Source organism: Pichia membranifaciens (genome assembly GCF_001661235.1).
Source record: "Pichia membranifaciens NRRL Y-2026 unplaced genomic scaffold PICMEscaffold_2, whole genome shotgun sequence".
Classification (NCBI taxonomy): Eukaryota; Fungi; Ascomycota; class Pichiomycetes; order Pichiales; family Pichiaceae; genus Pichia; species Pichia membranifaciens.
Genome location: NW_017566983.1, coordinates 1,295,985 through 1,312,975, shown reverse-complemented (window position 1 = coordinate 1,312,975; position 16,991 = coordinate 1,295,985). Strand labels below are relative to the sequence as shown.

At 44.6% G+C, this 16,991-nt stretch overlaps 5 protein-coding genes across 5 annotated transcripts; 3 read left to right on the top strand and 2 right to left on the bottom strand.

The window, feature by feature from the left end:
* Window positions 1-133: 133 nt before the first annotated feature.
* PICMEDRAFT_41068 (hypothetical protein) lies at window positions 134-4,284 on the top strand (the record flags this gene model as incomplete). The annotated part of the gene is made up of 6 exons (XM_019163114.1): window positions 134-174; window positions 544-890; window positions 1,579-1,754; window positions 1,926-2,269; window positions 2,699-4,082; window positions 4,155-4,284. Coding segments are annotated over exons 1-6 (2,391 nt in total), but the record flags the coding sequence as incomplete, so codon positions are not given.
* Window positions 4,285-4,717: 433 nt separating this feature from the next.
* On the bottom strand, window positions 4,718-7,098 carry PICMEDRAFT_15560 (hypothetical protein). Its single transcript, XM_019160870.1, has one exon. The coding sequence runs from the start codon at window positions 6,898-6,900 to the stop codon at window positions 5,122-5,124; it is 1,779 nt and encodes a 592-aa protein (XP_019018739.1). The 5' UTR covers window positions 6,901-7,098; the 3' UTR covers window positions 4,718-5,121.
* Window positions 7,099-7,268: 170 nt separating this feature from the next.
* Window positions 7,269-8,473, top strand: PICMEDRAFT_15557 (hypothetical protein). The gene has a single exon (XM_019160869.1). The coding sequence runs from the start codon at window positions 7,360-7,362 to the stop codon at window positions 7,978-7,980; it is 621 nt and encodes a 206-aa protein (XP_019018738.1). The 5' UTR covers window positions 7,269-7,359; the 3' UTR covers window positions 7,981-8,473.
* A 639-nt stretch (window positions 8,474-9,112) lies between these two features.
* PICMEDRAFT_71673 (hypothetical protein) lies at window positions 9,113-15,424 on the bottom strand (the record flags this gene model as incomplete). Its single annotated transcript, XM_019163977.1, has 2 exons — window positions 9,113-10,157; window positions 10,662-15,424. The coding sequence occupies 2 exons, from the start codon at window positions 15,422-15,424 to the stop codon at window positions 9,113-9,115; spliced, it is 5,808 nt and encodes a 1,935-aa protein (XP_019018737.1).
* A 317-nt stretch (window positions 15,425-15,741) lies between these two features.
* Window positions 15,742-16,935, top strand: PICMEDRAFT_31019 (hypothetical protein; the record flags this gene model as incomplete). Its single annotated transcript, XM_019162669.1, has 1 exon — window positions 15,742-16,935. One exon carries the CDS (start codon window positions 15,742-15,744, stop codon window positions 16,933-16,935), a length of 1,194 nt encoding a protein of 397 aa, XP_019018736.1.
* Window positions 16,936-16,991: the final 56 nt, after the last annotated feature.

Genomic DNA, 16,991 nt, shown 5'->3' with positions numbered 1-16,991 from the left:
GTCACAAACCCTTGTGCTAGAAAAACAAACCACCAGCGCGGAAACTTCGAAAACTATAAATATCAATTATTTTCTTCACTGACTGTTTTTCACTGTCCCACACTCTGAAGCTCAAATCCATTCTTGAATAATTCTCTATACTCAAGAATCAATTTGAATACAATGGCTCCAATTGTATGTATTTATGAAGTGCTTTTATGTTTCTTCATTTCTTTTTTCAAACCAACAAGTCTTTAATAGAATGCCAGCGGGATTGTTCATACACTTTGTAATGTTCAATCCTGTTGACGTTTATTTTAAAGCCTGTATATGAATCTTTTTGATAGGCCATCCCTGTCGAAGAGGTTCATTACACTATTCTGTGTTATTTCTCTTCTGCTCATGGAGAGTTGTATCTGCAGTAGGGCATTTAAAATTTACGTATTACCGATGTAAGCATCTTCTGTTAATGGTACTTGTAAAATGTTTAGGGAAAAGAAATGCCACCTTCTGGCATTATACTAACTTTATCCCTACCCTTATCATATCTCTATCTTCATACAGACTAAGAAGACCGAAAAGGCTACCAGAAAGTTCGTCGTTGACTGTACCACTCCAACCGAAAACGGTGTTTTCGACCCAGAGTCCTACGTCAAGTACTTGGTTGAACACATCAAGGTTGACGGTCATCTCGGTAACTTGGGTGAATTAATCACTGTCTCCACTGAAGGTTCCAAGGTTGTCGTTGTTGCTTCCACCAAGTTCTCTGGTAAGTACTTGAAGTACTTAACTAAGAGATACTTGAAGAAGAACCAAATCAGAGACTGGATCAGATTCATCTCTGTCAAGAAGAACGAATACAAGTTGCAATTCTACTCTACTTCCGTTGACGAAGAAGAAGAAGATGAGGAGTAATTGTGCTCGTGCTCTAATTAATCACTATCTTGTATAAAAAACAATTTTTTTAATTAAAGCTTGTGTTCTTTTCTATTTTCTTGGGTTCCTTTTTCTGTACATTAATAATAAAGCATCTTAATTTTGGATTACGTAACTCCCGTCTTTTTTCCTCTCTTTCGATCGCTAACCGAAATACAGGCTCGATGATTCCGTAAGTTCGTCTTCCAAAAAAAGTAGGTGATGTTTACTTTTACTGTATAGCCTCTTGATTGTTCTCCTAATAACCTTGATTTCGGTAAAAAGGGGCTAATGCAATATAGGTTGCCACAGAATGGGAAACTCTGATGACGGAAATATGGATCGCACATTCAACTTTGAGTCTCAACCGAGGCCACAGACAGGCATAATCAGAGATACCCAATTCATAGAAAAGAAACTGCCGGTATCTACCATATCAAATCTGGCAGACGACCTACTCCTGTCAAAACCAGAGAAGGGAGATCTTACTGATTCGTTTGATCTTGGCAACAGCGATTACGAGGATGATTTGTATGGAGCACAGGGAACAGACAACGATTTCATAGAATATCAATACAATCGACCACGTTACTCTAAAAAGGAGTCAATAAATATGGTTGATCATGATTTCGCCAAAGTTGAGCAAGATTATATAAAGAAACAGGTAGAGGCCGAAAAACTCAGCGAGTTGCTTGAGAGTGAAGCTGCCAATACCTCGCTTGGAACCCCCATAAGACCCAAAGAGTTGGACATCGATGAAGGAAGCGATTCAGATAACGAGTGGAAGGAGATCGATACTCAATTGAATTGTGGTGACATATACAATCTAAAAGGTGAAAAAGTTGATTTTTTTGCGCACAGTCGGGATGATCTTACTGAGCAAAATACCTCGATTCAACTTGAAAAGCCTAAAAAAAAGAAGACCCAGCTGCAAAAGGCGGCGAAAACCAGTGCCGTGGTTGGTAAAAAAGTGGTAGAAATTACAGCAGGTGTAAAAATTGGACGTGATGAAAAGGAGAAAGAACTTAGAGAAAAGTATCAAAGAGCCCATTTAGTAAACAGTGACACTTCCAAGCAAAGTTACACTCGGATCGATGAAGAAGAGCAAGCTAAAAAGTTTAATGAGATGGACAAAAAGTTCGATTTCTTATTCCAAAATGAAAACTCAAATTTAAGAAAACTACACAATGCTTCCAGTGGCCATGATTCCACAGATACCTTAACCAAAACAACTGATGATTTTATGAACAATGATAATTTTGATGAAATCTTCGGGAATGAAGGACACGATGAAAATGAGATGAATCCCGAAATTCAAATGATGTCAACCAAATCTATGTTGAATGATTCCCAGAAAATTGCTTATGCTGCCTTGGTGAAACTAATCATTGTCCAGTTAACAACGGACTTGGTCAAAGTTAGAGGTTCTGGCTCGACTAAGATATTGAAAAAACTTGCTATTTCTCATCGTTCCTTTATGAGGTGGTCAATGAATGTCATGAACGCCTTATATGAGCATCTAGATATCAAGAATGAACAAGAAATCAAGATGATTGAAACATTGAGCTGTCATGGTGTAGAGACTAAAGATTTAACCAAATCTTTCGAATCGAACGTCGCAATAGAAAACCATTTGAACGAAGAGAACGATAAAGATGTCCAGCTAATAAATATGAATGTTTCTGAGCTTGAGACTTCGAGCACTATTGAGATTGATATTAAGTGGACCTTGATCTGTGACCTATTTCTGATTTTGTTGGAATCGTCTGTTTATGATGCAAGATCTCGTACTTTACTTTTACAGTTTGCATCAGCCATTGGTATTAGTAATTTAGAAATTTACCAGTTTGAGAGACGTATCACCGACTCTTTGGAAATTGATGAGGCTTTTGAAATTTTAAACAATAATCAAACATGGGATGAATCAGATATATTGAAAGAACATAAAAAGAGGCAACGTAATGCCAAAATAGTCAAGGTTGCACTTGCTACTGCTGCTGGTGGTTTAGTCATTGGTCTTAGTGCTGGCGCTCTTGCTCCTGTGATTGGTGCTGGTCTTGCAGCTGGTCTGACAACGATCGGTATATCCGGTACTGGTGGATTCCTTGCCGGTGGTGCTGGTACAGCTATTATCACCACATCAGGTGTCCTGTCTGGTATGCGTGCGGGTAAAAATGCCATGCAAAACAGAGTTGGTTCCGTGAAAACATTTGAATTCATCCCATTGCATAACAATAGACGTGTTAACTTAATTATTACTGTTTCTGGATGGATGTCTGGTACTATGGATGACATAAGATTGCCATTCTCAACAGTTGATCAAGTAATGGGTGACCTTTATTCCTTGTTATGGGAACCAGAAATGCTAACCAGTATGGGTCAGACCATCAACATTTTAGCAAATGAAATTTTGGCACAAAGTATTCAACAGATTTTGGGTAGTACACTTCTCATAACTTTAATGGCAGGTTTACAGTTGCCTATGATGCTTTCCAAATTAGGATACCTATTAGATAATCCTTGGAACAACTCATTGGATAGAGCTTGGAGAAGTGGTAAAGTATTAGCTGACACTCTTCGGAGAAATAAGTTAGGTGTTCGTCCAATAACGCTGGTTGGTTTCAGCTTAGGAGCTAGATTGATTTACAGTTGCTTACTCTCTTTAGCTAAGAGCGGTGACTTCGGTATCATAGAAAACGTTTACTTATTTGGTTCTCCCTTTGTTATCAACGAAGACGAAATTGCTCAAGCTAGGTCAGTAGTCAGTGGCAGATTTGTCAATGGATATGTGAAACAAGATTGGATTTTAGGGTATCTATTCAGAGCAACCTCAGGTGGCTTGCGTACAATTGCAGGCTTATGTCCCATCAATGAGGAGAAATTTGATGTTGAGAATTTTAACTGTGCTGAGTTTGTAAAAGGACATATGCAGTACAGAGAAGCTATGCCGAAGCTCTTAAGAATGGTTGGATGGGAAGTTTTAGAGGATCAGTTTGTGGAAATTGAGCAACCTAATCCTGAGGAAGAAGAAAGACAAAGAAAGTTGATAAGCGATTTTGAGAAAGCACAGCATAGTAAAAAGAAAAAATCGTGGTACAACAAAATTTTTGGAAGAAGAAATAAGGAATGGTGGGAAATGTACGAAGAAGGTGAAAATGAAGTCTCTAAGTTTCATAAAAAAGGCGAAGGTGAAGGTGAAGATATTAGTGCCAAGGAAGTGGAAGATTCTGAAAGTGAAACTCTAGTAGGTGTACCTGGAGTATTCGATATCGATGCCTTGAAAAAAGAGGTTGAAAATATTGAACTGGAAGCACTCAAAGCTAAAAAGAACAAAGCACCTGAACAGATTCAAAAGAATGATAACGAAAATGAAGAACAGAAAAAGGTAGAACAGAAAAAGGTAGAACTTGACCTTGATAACAATACTGATGTTGAGACAGTTTTGGAAAAAACTAAGAGTAACAACGCCACTATGCAACTAGGAAGTAAAACCCCTGATCTGAGTAAAAATCTTGAAACGGCTAAATTTCATTTGAGTCCGAAAATTGATGATCATAAAGCGAAACCCGATCTCGATCTCAAAACTAAAAAAGTGAGAAAAAGGACTAGCTTAATACAACTAGTAGAATCTAAAGAAAGTGCGGATTTAGAATCCCCAAAGCCTTCCACCGCTAGCCAAAAGACCTTAAAGCCTTTCAGAATAAGTTCACAGAGTTCAAGAAAGTCATCTGCTAGTGGAGCAAAATCACCAAGTTTGAATTTAGGTGTTTTCCAGCCTATCACTGACGATGAACGTAAGAATACAGTCGATCACGGTAGTGTTGGAAAGAAGGATATGAATGGAGACAACAAAGGAGCTGTAGTTGAACCACAGAAAGACGGTTCAAAGGCTATTGACTATGGTGATTATGATGTGCCCACTGAGGAGAATATTCAGCTGTTTTTTGATGATGATCTTCAAGCTATAGAGAAGAAAATCAATGAAACACAGAAGACCAAAGCTGGATATGGTCCTGTGACCGGCATAGACTATGGAGATGAAGACGAGTTCCCTCAGGATGAAAGTAATATACAGTTCAGTTTTGAGTAAGAAGCTGTTGCAGTAGAAGCTGCTTCATTATATTATCTAGAATGTTTATATTTTTGCTGGCTTTATTCTTTATAAAATATATCTCAAAAAATAGAGGCTAAATTAATGCATACGAAAGAATTTCGACGAACAAAAATCTATAAGAAGACTTCGGCATTAAGTTCTACAACGGATAGTGCGAATGGAATTTCGAAATTGGCCAAAACTTCAGGATGCAAAACACCAAGATGTCCAATCTTGACAGCCTTATCTTCAGGTCTTGCACGAAAGTAGATTGCAGCACCTCTACCTGGGAAAAACATCTTCTTTTCGTCAGTTCCTTCAGTCCAGAATCCTCTGGTTTCAGTGTTTTGTTGATCCTTTTCTAACCAAGGAACACGCATAGTTTGCATTATCTTGGTTAACAAACCTTGGACATATTCGAAACCCGATTTTTTACCTGCGTAAGCAGCACACCAGTTTCTTTGATTCTTTGCACCACGTTCAAGCTCGGGCACCTTGTAGACAATATCACCAGATTCAAAAACTTTGATAGGTAGAGCGTGATTCTTGTTTTCCTTGATCGTTTTCAAGATACCTGGAACCAAAGAAGTACGGACAACTTCATATTCGACAGTCTTTGGGTTTTCCAATTTGACAGCTTCAGAATCGTCATTGTCTAAAAGAAATTCAAAGTTTTCGTTGTGAGAGCAAAGAGTTAATGGCATGACTTCCAACCATCCAGCTTGTGCAGAAGCTGTACGTAATATATCACCGACTTTATTAATTGGTAAAGGATATGCGGTGGTTGCTGCTGATTTTGGATAGGTTTTGACCAAGTTATCATAACCGTAAGCGATTGCACAATCTTCCATGACATCACATGCGTGGAGAACATCAGGACGGGTGATTGGGATCTTAACATCGACCAACTTCGCATCCTTGGTGGAAGGAGTGGCATTCAAGGACATTTTACTGAGCAGAGAGCATATTTTTTCATTGGAAAGTTCCAAAGCCAATATAGAGTTGATGTACTCGGATTCTACTTGTAAAGAACGTTCGGTCAAATCTGGACAGACACGGGTTTGGTTGTTATGTTCGGAGATGATTTGAACAGGTTCGATGGTGAATGGTTTTTCACAGTAACGAGAGAACATGGCGATCAATTGGTTGACAACAATCTCGACCTTTGTCTTATCAGTACCGGTGATATCCAAGAAGACGTTTTTGGTATCGAGTGTGATTTTGGAGTGGTTGGAGTTGATGATAGGAGGCATGGAACAAACTGTCTGGTTTGCGTCAAGGATGACCGGGTAGACGGGAGAATCTTCAATGATAGGTAAGTACTTGGCCAAGTTCTTGTCGCTCTTGTAGAACTCCATCATCTGGTGGCCATCCATGACCTTCGTCTGATTAAGGGGAGCAAACTTGATGTCTTCTGGCTTCCAGGCTTCGTAGGTGAAAGGTGCTTTCAAGGTGTCCAAGTCGTGGGTACCCATAGCAACCAAGGTTCTCTGTCTGCACAAGTTGGCATGTAGCTTGTCCTGTAACGCTATGAACGAGTCGTAAGATCTCTGTGTGAACTTGACGCCTCTCAAGATGGCACTTGCAGCATACGGTCTGATCTGGGTCGTAGACTCCTTGATGGTGAGAGAAATTTCAGGCTTCGCAGGAATTAGCGTGTACTTTGGTGGTTCACACCTGCCCAGGTACTGGTTGAGCGCCTGGGCGATACCCTCGATGCAGAGCATGTCATATCTGTTGGCACCGATCTCGATCTTAAGCTGCGGTCTTTCGCTGGTGCCCTTGACGTCCTCGGTGGTGTCTTCGTCAAGCTCGATACCGAACTGGAAGCACAATTCGTCAAACTCCTTGGTCGTGTAGTTCTTCCCCAAGAGATCGAAAAGATCCTGTTTGTCAACAGCAACGGTAGGCATATCTGTTTACTCCTGTTTTTTCCTGGTGTGGTTCCGGTTGTTGCTGTATCTTCCTGGGAACCACTTCCGAAACACATCTGTTGGACCCTCATTTTACTTTCTGGTATTTCAATGAATCACTCAGTCCTTTCACCGAGAGACGGGGAAAATCGTCCATTCCGTCTCAGAAGTTACCCGGCCCAACAAAAGGCAGCAAAAATTCCCTTTTGGAAACCAAAATTTTGGGTCGATCGTCGCAAAAAAAAACGACGATCGACCCAAAATATTGCTTACATAGTAAGCCCTCGTAACTGCGGTCTGCAGGGAAAGAGAGAGGCAGGGAGGGAAGGAGGACGAGAAGAGGCGAAGGAGCAAGAGAAGCACAAAGACAGGAGGAAGGCTCCGTGGGTTGGACTATTGCAGGGGTTAGAGAAGAGCCGGACAAAAGCTGATTGGACCGCAGAAGCAATATAAGTGAAGATGTCTGCTAACAAGGGTAAAGCGTTCGATAAGTCGATGAAATTGTTGATGGTCGGGGATTCGGGGGTCGGGAAGTCGTGTTTGTTGCTCAGGTTCGTGGAGGACAAGTTCAATCCGTCGTTCATCACCACGATCGGGATCGACTTCAAGATTAAGACCATCGACTTCAACAACACAAAGATCAAGTTGCAGATATGGGATACTGCGGGCCAGGAAAGATTCAGAACGATCACGACAGCATACTACAGAGGTGCGATGGGGATCATCATAGTCTACGACGTGTGTGACCAGAACTCGTTCGACCGGGTCGAGACGTGGTACAAGACGGTGCAGCAGCACGCGAAGGAGGACGCCCAGGTGATCATTGTTGGAAACAAGTGCGACGAGGAGGACTCGAGGGTTGTTTCCACACAGCAGGGTGAGCAGTTGGCACAGAGTCTCGGTGTGCCTTTCATCGAGGCGAGTGCCAAGACGGGTCTCAACGTGTCGGACGTCTTCTACAAGCTCTCGGAGCTCATTTTGGAGAAGAGCGGCGACGATTTCCAACAACCTCAGGCCGAGGACAGCGTCGACGTCAGCAAGGGGGCCTCGAACTCCCAGTCTTCCTCGAATTGTTGTTAGTTGACTGGAAGAACACGAGCCGGTTCAATTCGCCATTTCTCTTTCCACGTGCATATGCGTCTGTCTGTGCATCTGTGTATGGATGCATGCAGTTACGTAACTTGTCTCTTATCTGTGTCTATTTGTATTTTTTTTCGAACTTAAATCCATCCTTTCAAGCATTATGCAGTTGCACCACTGTCGTTGTCCTCTCTAGCGCAAGGACGGGAGTGACGTCGTGATCACTACAACAATTACGGCTACGGGCACGGTACGAGATGTATGCAATATGGTTGTTTCCCAAACGATCACAGTCCACAAGGAACGTTCGCAGAGAATAGGAATATATCGCCTTGTACAAAGTGTCCAAACCTACCAGCAACGAACTCGATTGCCAAGATCTTCCCAGTGGGAAGACCGTGATTGACAAGAATTCAAATTGCCAGCCCTCCCCGAAGGGAGGAACCGATAAGCACACCATGACAATCTATTTACAACCCCTCGATCGAGCATTCCCCTGCATCATTACAAATGCGTATACTCCAGACCGATCGACATTGCCGTCGTAAAACGGCAACGGACAAGTCCAGAAAATATACAGATGCTAGCTTCACGAGGACCGACGAGCATCAAACACCCTGAGTTGTGGCAACGCAAAGGAAGCACGAACCCCTACACCATACGAGATAGTGCAGGGGCCAACACAGATTGGCGTGATGGGAGTTGCATAACAAACAGAGTAAATCAGGGAAGATCACGCCCACGCCCACCCAGCACAGAGAGAGAGATGAGGCGAAAAAGCAGAGGAGGGGCCTTTCTTTTATACTTTTCCGGCCGCTGCACAAATTTTTCCAGAAAAACGCAAGAGCGAAAGAGGAAGGAGAGACCTCGAGGGTTTTAGGGGTAGGTAAAAAATGCAGGTGATTTTGTTGGTTATATAACTTATTTAGTGGTTCATGTGTGATGCTGTGAAGTAGTGTAAACCGGAAAAAGAAATGCGTGCTATATATGGTACAATGCAAAATGGAGGAATAAAATGCAAATGCAGGGGGGGATGGTTTTGGTCTGTGTGTGAAAAAGAACAAAAGGAACAACCAGTTGTCTGGCGTAGAAAAGGATCAACATGTGTAGTTTATTGTAGCAAAGACGGGGCTTAGATTCCAAGGACCAAACCAAGACCCAATACAATAGCAGCTGCAATTCCTCCGTTGGCGGATGAAGGTGCAGCGCCGTTGCTAGAGGAAGCGGAAGCCTGTTTGGAGATGGAGTTGACGGCCTTGGCGAAGCCAGCGATGGAGGTGCTTTGGCCGACGGCTGCGGCAGAGACACCTGTGACAGCTGCTGTTGGCTTGCTGTTGTTGGAGTTGTCTGCAGCAGAGACTGCAGAGATAGCGGCTGGAGCAGTGACGCCGGTGGTGGCGTCGGCAGCGGCGGAGCCGGCGGGAGCAGTGAGAGTACCGGTACCTGCTGCTGTGTCTGGTGCAGCTGCACTAGCTGGCTGGGAGGCGACGCCGGAGGCAAGGGTAGTCGAGCTGACACAGCGAGCCCAGTATGAGTTTGCAGAGACACATGTGAGGCCCTCTTGGCAGCAGGAGGCGCCGGTGAAGTCTGCACCACCGCACTGTGCCCATTCTGCCTGGCATTTTCCAGAGGCAGCCGAAGCTGCTGGGGCAGATGCGGCGGCAGAAGCCACTGGTGTAGATGCGGCGGCAGAAGCGACTGGAGCAGAGGCGGCGGCAGAAGCGACTGGAGCAGAGGCAGCAGCAGTAGAAGCCAATGCGGTGGCAGTCCATGTGTTGGACTCAGGAGTCCACCATTTGGTGGTGGATTCCGACGATGCTGGCTCCGAGGCGGCGGCAGGAGCCGACCATGTGTTGGATTCAGGAGTCCACCATTTTGTGGTAGATTCTGAAGATGCAGGCTCCGATGCTGCGGCGGCAGAAGCCGACCATGTGTTGGATTCAGGAGTCCACCACTTCGTGGTGGATTCCGACAAGGCTGTCTCCGCACTGCTACTGCTGCTGCCGTCCTGCTCGTAGTAGCCGTCGAGGCTGCCGTTGTTCTGCACGTACGGGTTGCTGTCGCTGCTTGCGTGGACGACCTGCGAGAGCAGGAATGCGAAGCACAAGGCGATCATACTGTTGTTTCCTCTGGTGGTGGCAGACATTTTTCTCTGGATGTGTTTTTTCGGGTGTTTTCTAGCGTGGTTTGGCGTGGTTTGGCGTGTCGGTTCGACGATGCTGTTTTCTTGTTGCTTTCCTACACTCCTCAGACTCTTACACACTCTACACGGCTCCTGTCCGAACTTCCAGACGGAGGACAATCCGTCCGTATTTATAGCGCCGGAGCTGCTGGCGCCTCCTGCTGCTGGCGCCCCCTGCTGCTGGCGCCCCCTGCTGCTGGCGCCCCCTGCTGCTCTGCAGCACGCACACCAAACACCCCAGCCCCGACTCCGGTCCATGGCCCCTCTGGCCTTCTGCCACGCCTGTCTGTACCTGATCCCTGGCTGTCTGTCCATCGCAACCGTTGATCGGCTTTGTTTGTTGTCCCTGCACAGCACCCACCAGCCACCGCGGGTCCAGAACAGAGGGGGCTCGGCCGCTTCCTCCGGCCTCTGCGCTCACGGCGGGTTTTCGCGCTGCGCAGACAGCCCGAAGAGCTGCGGCGCGACGGCGCAGTCGTCCAGCGAGTGGCGCGGACACGAGTCCTCGATCAGCTCGAAGGGCTTGGGCGTGTACTTGGCCACGCTGCGGTCAGCGGCCACGGCGCCGTCCCAACCCTGGGCAGCGGTGTAGAGCCGGATGGTCTTCTCGGGAACGGTGTCCCGCAGGTCGAACATGCTGAGCAAGCTGCGAAGGTTGTTGTTGAAGCTGGGCGGCTTGATGTTGAGCACGTTCGGCATGATGATGTACGCGGCCGCGGAGTTGCCGTTGCTGAGGGCGTTTGTTGCCTTGTTTCCAAATGCGGCAACCCCCCTTTTCGGGGCTGAGCCCTGTTTGCCTGTCCGGGAAGAACCCGGCCCGTGGCCGTGGCCGTGGCTGGGGGCGTGGAGGAGGCCGTGGCCGAGGCCGTGGGGCTTGGTGTCGCCAAGGTCGTGGCCAGACGCAGTGTCGGCGGCGGTGTTAGCGTTGCTGGCGTCGTGGGTGAGCGGAGAGGTGGTTGTCGGGACAGCGTGGCTGGCGGCGAGGGAGGCCGAGGCCGGCTTCGGGGAGTTGATGGGCGAGAAGAAGGACGCGTTGGTGGGGGTGGCAGCCGTGGCGCCCATGGCGCCCCTGTTGATCCAGACGCCGGGGCTGCTGGTGCCTGCGGACTGGCTGCGCTGGAACTGCTGGGTGATGGATTCGGAGATGATCACCTTGAGCGAGATCAAGACGTCGTAGAGCAAGTTTTTGAGCTTCGGGTTCTTGAGCATGATCTTGTGGTTGAACAACTTGGTCGCGTTCATGATCAACACGTCGCGCTGGAGATTCACCGAGCGCTTGAGAATCAGCTCCACCAAGAAGTACTTGTGGAGCAGGATGATCTTGGACACCATCTTCACGCCGAGCTCCAGCTCCCGCGAGAGGCCCGTGCGGTTGGCCAGCCGCTTCTTCTGCTGGTGGTCCAGGTTGTGGCAGATGGTGAGCAGCTTCTCGAGCGCCAGGTTCAACGAAAACACCAGCGCATCGCTCAGCTCCAGGCACTTGCTGCCGCTGGCGCTGCTGCTGGCGCTGCTGCTGTTGCACGCCAGCTGCAGCCTCGAGCAGCTCGAGATGATGCAGTTGAGGTACTGCGTGACGTTGACCCCGTCCATCAGCACGCTGGGGAAGTTCTCGCTGTTGAGATAGATCTCTTCGCACGCGTTCAACAGGTGGTGCTTGAAGCTGTCCGGCAGGAACGCAAAGAGCTCCCCAACCAACTTGCAGTCGATGCTGCCTTTGCCCACAATGCCCAAGATGCACTCCACCAGCGTGATAAACTGTGTGGTCGCCTCGTGGCTCTGCACAGACTCCTTGTACTTCTGCCGCATCATGTACGTGAACGTCCACCGCAGAACAGGCAAGTTCAAGTAGTTGAGGTTTTCAATGACTTGGATGTTGTCAAACTCCTTGTTCGTGTGGAAGTTCATGAGCCGCTGGAACACAAACTTCTGTAGGTTACGCACGTCGATAACGTCGTACTCATCGGCTGGAACGTAGTAGTATTCAATGCAGAGATCGGTGTGGCTCGAAATGAGCTCCCAGAACGTGGAGAGGAGCTTGTTGTTTATTATATTCTGCTGAAACAACCGCCGGTGTTGGCTCGAATTGATCTTTCGCACATCATTCAGATGATGGAACGTGTCCATGACATCAACCCCAACAGTGGGATTCACGTCCACACCAACGTGAACACCAACTTCCACATCGACACTGTCAACCTCAACATCATTCGAAACGTTCACAACCCCATCCTGCATCGGCTCATCCATCGGTGCCTTCTGAAACGTAGTGTAGATGATCTCAGAAAGTATCTTGTAATAGTTTCTCCGGTTGTCGGAAATGTACGAGAACTTCGAGAACTCGTACAGAAACCACTCTCCAAAATCAAACTCAATCCTTGTGTTGAAGAAAACATCCCAGAGCAAATGAACGTCATCGAAATCGTTTTCAAAGAAAGTGTATGAAGTGGCCTTAATGTGGAATATCTCAACAATTTGCTTGATACTTATGAAGTCGTCAATCACTAGTTTCAGTAGCACTCTGGAATTCAATTCATATTCTAACTGAAGTGTCGGCTTCAAGTACCTGAAAAGATAATCCCGCAAACATTTTGTAAACTCTTCTTGCTTCCAACTGTACAAGCTTCTCATGAATTTGATGATCAAAGCAATATTGACCGACTCTTCTGCTCCTCTGACTGCGTTAGCGTACCTTGTAATAGCTAAGGTGGTGTGGTGGAAAAACTCTGCAGCATTAGATAACCTCTCGTACGAAGCAAGGTCTAACGACAAAAGCTCTTCAACGGTTAAAAATACAGGATCAACCTTAACCGCTTCTATCTTTGCAGCCTTTGCTCCAAATTGTGATAGCACAAACGTAGGAAGCTTGGCATTATGCAGGTTTTCAGTTATGCAGTATCTATTAGAATCCATCCATGATGATAGTACACCTAGACAATGCTCCCATAAACTCTGTTTTGAGCTGAAGATTGAAAATTTCAATAGTTTCATATTGACAAACACGATTTTCAAGAAAACCACAAACGTCTCCATGTTATCAAACTCAAAATCATTACTTTCCTGGTTAAGCTTATCCAAGAGGAGTGTTAGGAATCGGGATAAACCAATGGGGTATATTTGAAAACATTCGTAAAGAGCCAGCAGCCTGCTGCGATTCAAAATAATTTTTTGCTGTGATTCTTTCAATTGCTTCTCTAGTTGCTGATAGAAATACTCGCTCAATTGAATGTACTTGTTAATTTGAGTTGGGTCGTCCAAGGGAAAAGGTTCTTTACATTTATACTGCCCAAGAGAATTCTCTCTATCTGTTTTTGTAGAAAATACAACTTGTGAAAAGGTGGAAAGTGATTCCTTAATTGAGGTCAAATCATGATTATCAATGGTTATCTTGGTTGAGTCCATAAGTCTTTTCAAAATGCTTTTTAAGTTTGAATCATTAAGCGAAGAGAACAGGTTCAAAATGAGAATGTGAATATAGCACGTTCTATCGGGATCAGATAAATAGATAACACCAGAAGCAATTAGCCTTCGGAGATATGAGGAAACAACAAATAGCTTTATGGAATATAGTCTGCTTATCAGGACTAGAAAGTTGTTGACATCATAAATACTACCCTTAGAATTCTCTTCGTTACGATAATTCAATACCTCGGACATTGAATAAACAAAGTCAATTATCTTATTTTCGAGATCCGCTTTAAACTGCTTAAATTTTTTAGACTTCGATTGGATCAACTGTGACTGTCTAAATTGCAAAATTGATAAAGCCATATTGATTCTATGAAAGTTAACCTCTCTCTCCCCAACCGCCTGAATACACCATTGAAAAATCAAAGGCATATAATCCTTCCAGGTTGTTGAATCAAACAAACTGGAATCTTCAAACACCAACTTCGATAAAGAAGATATGCTTTCCTTCTCGGTGCAATTCAACCGATGTAAGATTAGTGAAAATTTATCATTTGGTATAAGATTGACTGGCGATCCAGTATCATCGTCATTAGGTCCTGATCGGTCTAATTCGTCAATAGTTAGTGATTCATTCCTGTATGCAATTAGTTTGAATTGGTCACTAACAGGTGGCAAATGCATATCTAAGACTTTCCTCAAATATGGTTTCAAATAATTCCAATTTGAAGGGAGGATGAAAATGTCCGAATTGTAGTAAAAAAGGTATTTTATCAAGTACTGGAAAATCCCTGTAATCTTCAAGGCCAATGAATCAAACTTGCTAGGTCTAGGAAGCTGGTTTGCCTTGACTAAGGTCAAAAGCATCGTTTCACTGAGCTCCTTAGTGAGATAATCATATCTGATAATCTTGAACCAGAAAAGTTTGATGATCATCTGATGAACTGAAATTGGCTTGATGTCTGCAAAAACATGTGCATTATTTATAATCTGGGAAGCATATCTAATAATCCAGGTAAGAAATGTAATTTGATTCATTAGTTCTTCGGAATACAAATTAACGACCAATTCGATGGTATAGTTCAACCTGAACCTCCAAACTTCTTTTGCTAAAGTGGGATTGAAACAACCTTCGATAATCGACTCAAAAAAGGAAGTTATTTGCTCAGTCCACTCGACTATCCACTTATTGGCATTTATCGTCATTGCCGACACATTCGTAGTTTTTCGCTTTAACTGTCGTTGCTCATTGGTGGAAATGCATTTAATCAACCAGATAGCTCTTGGTATTGGTACCTGATGGTTTAAACATTGCTCCAACAGTATTTTATTCCTCAACCCATGCGGTATTGCCCGTGACAATTCTTGTAATGGAATATTGGGATTTGCCAACTTTTTAAGCCATGCTTCCTTTTTATGTTCAGTTAGTGTCACTCTAGGAGGTGGTTTGTAAGCGCCTTTGCTTTTTATTCCATTGAACAGGCGTCTTTTATGCATGGCATCTACAAATATCTGTCCCATTAGATCTAATTTGCTGTCTCTTTCAAGGGGTGTTAGCTGTGACTGAGCGTTTGATCTAGTGAGGAGTTCGGTAATCAGTTGTCGTCCCGATTGGTCTTCGTGCTTTACAAAGTGAGGCTCCATGAAACCCTTCTGTAGATGGGTTTTCATAATTTTGTCTTCCTCTTCTGTTTGAATCCAAACTTTGAAGTCAGGGTATATATTCTTCTCTTCATGGTTGGATATATTTGGTATGTTCACTTTGGTTGACTGTTGCGGTTTGGAATCCCAATTTAGCGGATAAACGCCAGTGGGATCATGCATTTGACCATCATATGACGACAAGTACTCGGACATGAGAGAACAGGTCACCAGTAGATGATTATATATGTGTGTTTCTTACTCTGCCTTGCTTGCTCGTGTATTTTTGGTAGAAATTGTGATCCCAGTATGTGGTGGCCTTCTTTTTAGCACGAAAATCGAAAGCAAATCTGACGAACGTAGATCTGTGGAGCGACTCATCTGCATCGAACTGCTGATGATGGGTTGTACGCTATGATCAGCTTGGTGTGCTGCTGGGGCTGGATGGACAGAAGTCTTGCTCAAGCAACAGCTTCTGCATCCCTAGAAGGGAATCATCTACCCCTAAACGGGCACTATTGCTATCCAAGTAAATGAATACGCAGAAATCATTGCAAACCAGTGCCTTATCGAAAGAGCCTAAGCTACTAAATGTTGCATTTAACCAAGATCAGTCATGTTTTGCAATTTGCTCAGAAAAAGGGTTTCAGGTTTTTTCGACGTATCCGATGGAGATGAAGATGGAAAGGGACTTCACTCTGACGGGGCGCCGACTTACTCACGATGAGGAGACGGGGAGTGGGCATTGGAAAGAGGCAGATACTGCCGTGAAATCTAGCACAACTGGAATTGGCATAATAAAAATGTTATACAAGACAAACTATGTTGCACTAGTCGGTGGTGGCAAAAAGCCTCGGTTTCCACTAAACAAGTTATGTATTTGGGATGACCTCAAAGAAAAAAATTCGATTATTCTTGAGTTCACAACGCCGATCTTGAACGTGCATTTATCAAGAACACATATAATAGTACTTCTAAAGAACATGGTTTTGGTATATTCCTTCAAGCTGAAACCGGATTTGATTTTTTCATTTGACACAATCGACAATTACTCTGGTGTATCAGATCATGCCATCACGGAGAACTCCTCGATACTTGTTTTCCCATGCCGAAACTCTGGACAGTTACACATTGTTGACATCTTGAACAAAAAGAAGAACTCAAGTGAGGGAGACGAGGATAAAAAGACCGTTTCCTTGATCAAGGCTCATAAGAATCCGATCCAGTGTGTGTGTTTGTCGCCATCGGGGAAGATGGTTGCGAGTGCCTCGGACATTGGTACGATCATCCGGGTACACGACACTAGAAGCTGTGCGCTACTTTATGAGTTTCGGAGAGGTCTGGATAATGCGATCATTACAGACATGAAGTTCTCCCCCAATGGTATGAAATTGGCTGTTTTGAGCGATAAAAATACGCTGCATATCTACCATGTATATGGGGACGAAGTTAATGGGAAAAACAAGACGCATATTTTGAAAGACCTGCCCTTGTTCCCAAATTACTTCAAAAGTACGTGGAGCTTTGTCTCTAAGGACGTGGGAAACAAAAATGACGTCATTAACGACGTGGGGACGCTGGGATGGGCAGACGACGAGTCCGTCATAATAATATGGAAGTTCAGAGGCATATGGGAAAAGTACGACATAATTATCAACAACTCGATAGAGCACAACAAGGGGTCCAGGTGGCAAATCGTGAAGGAAGGGTGGCGGAGTGTGTGCTGAGCGAAAAACAAAAACGTTAATAGTTTGATCTAATCAATATATACATGATATGTACT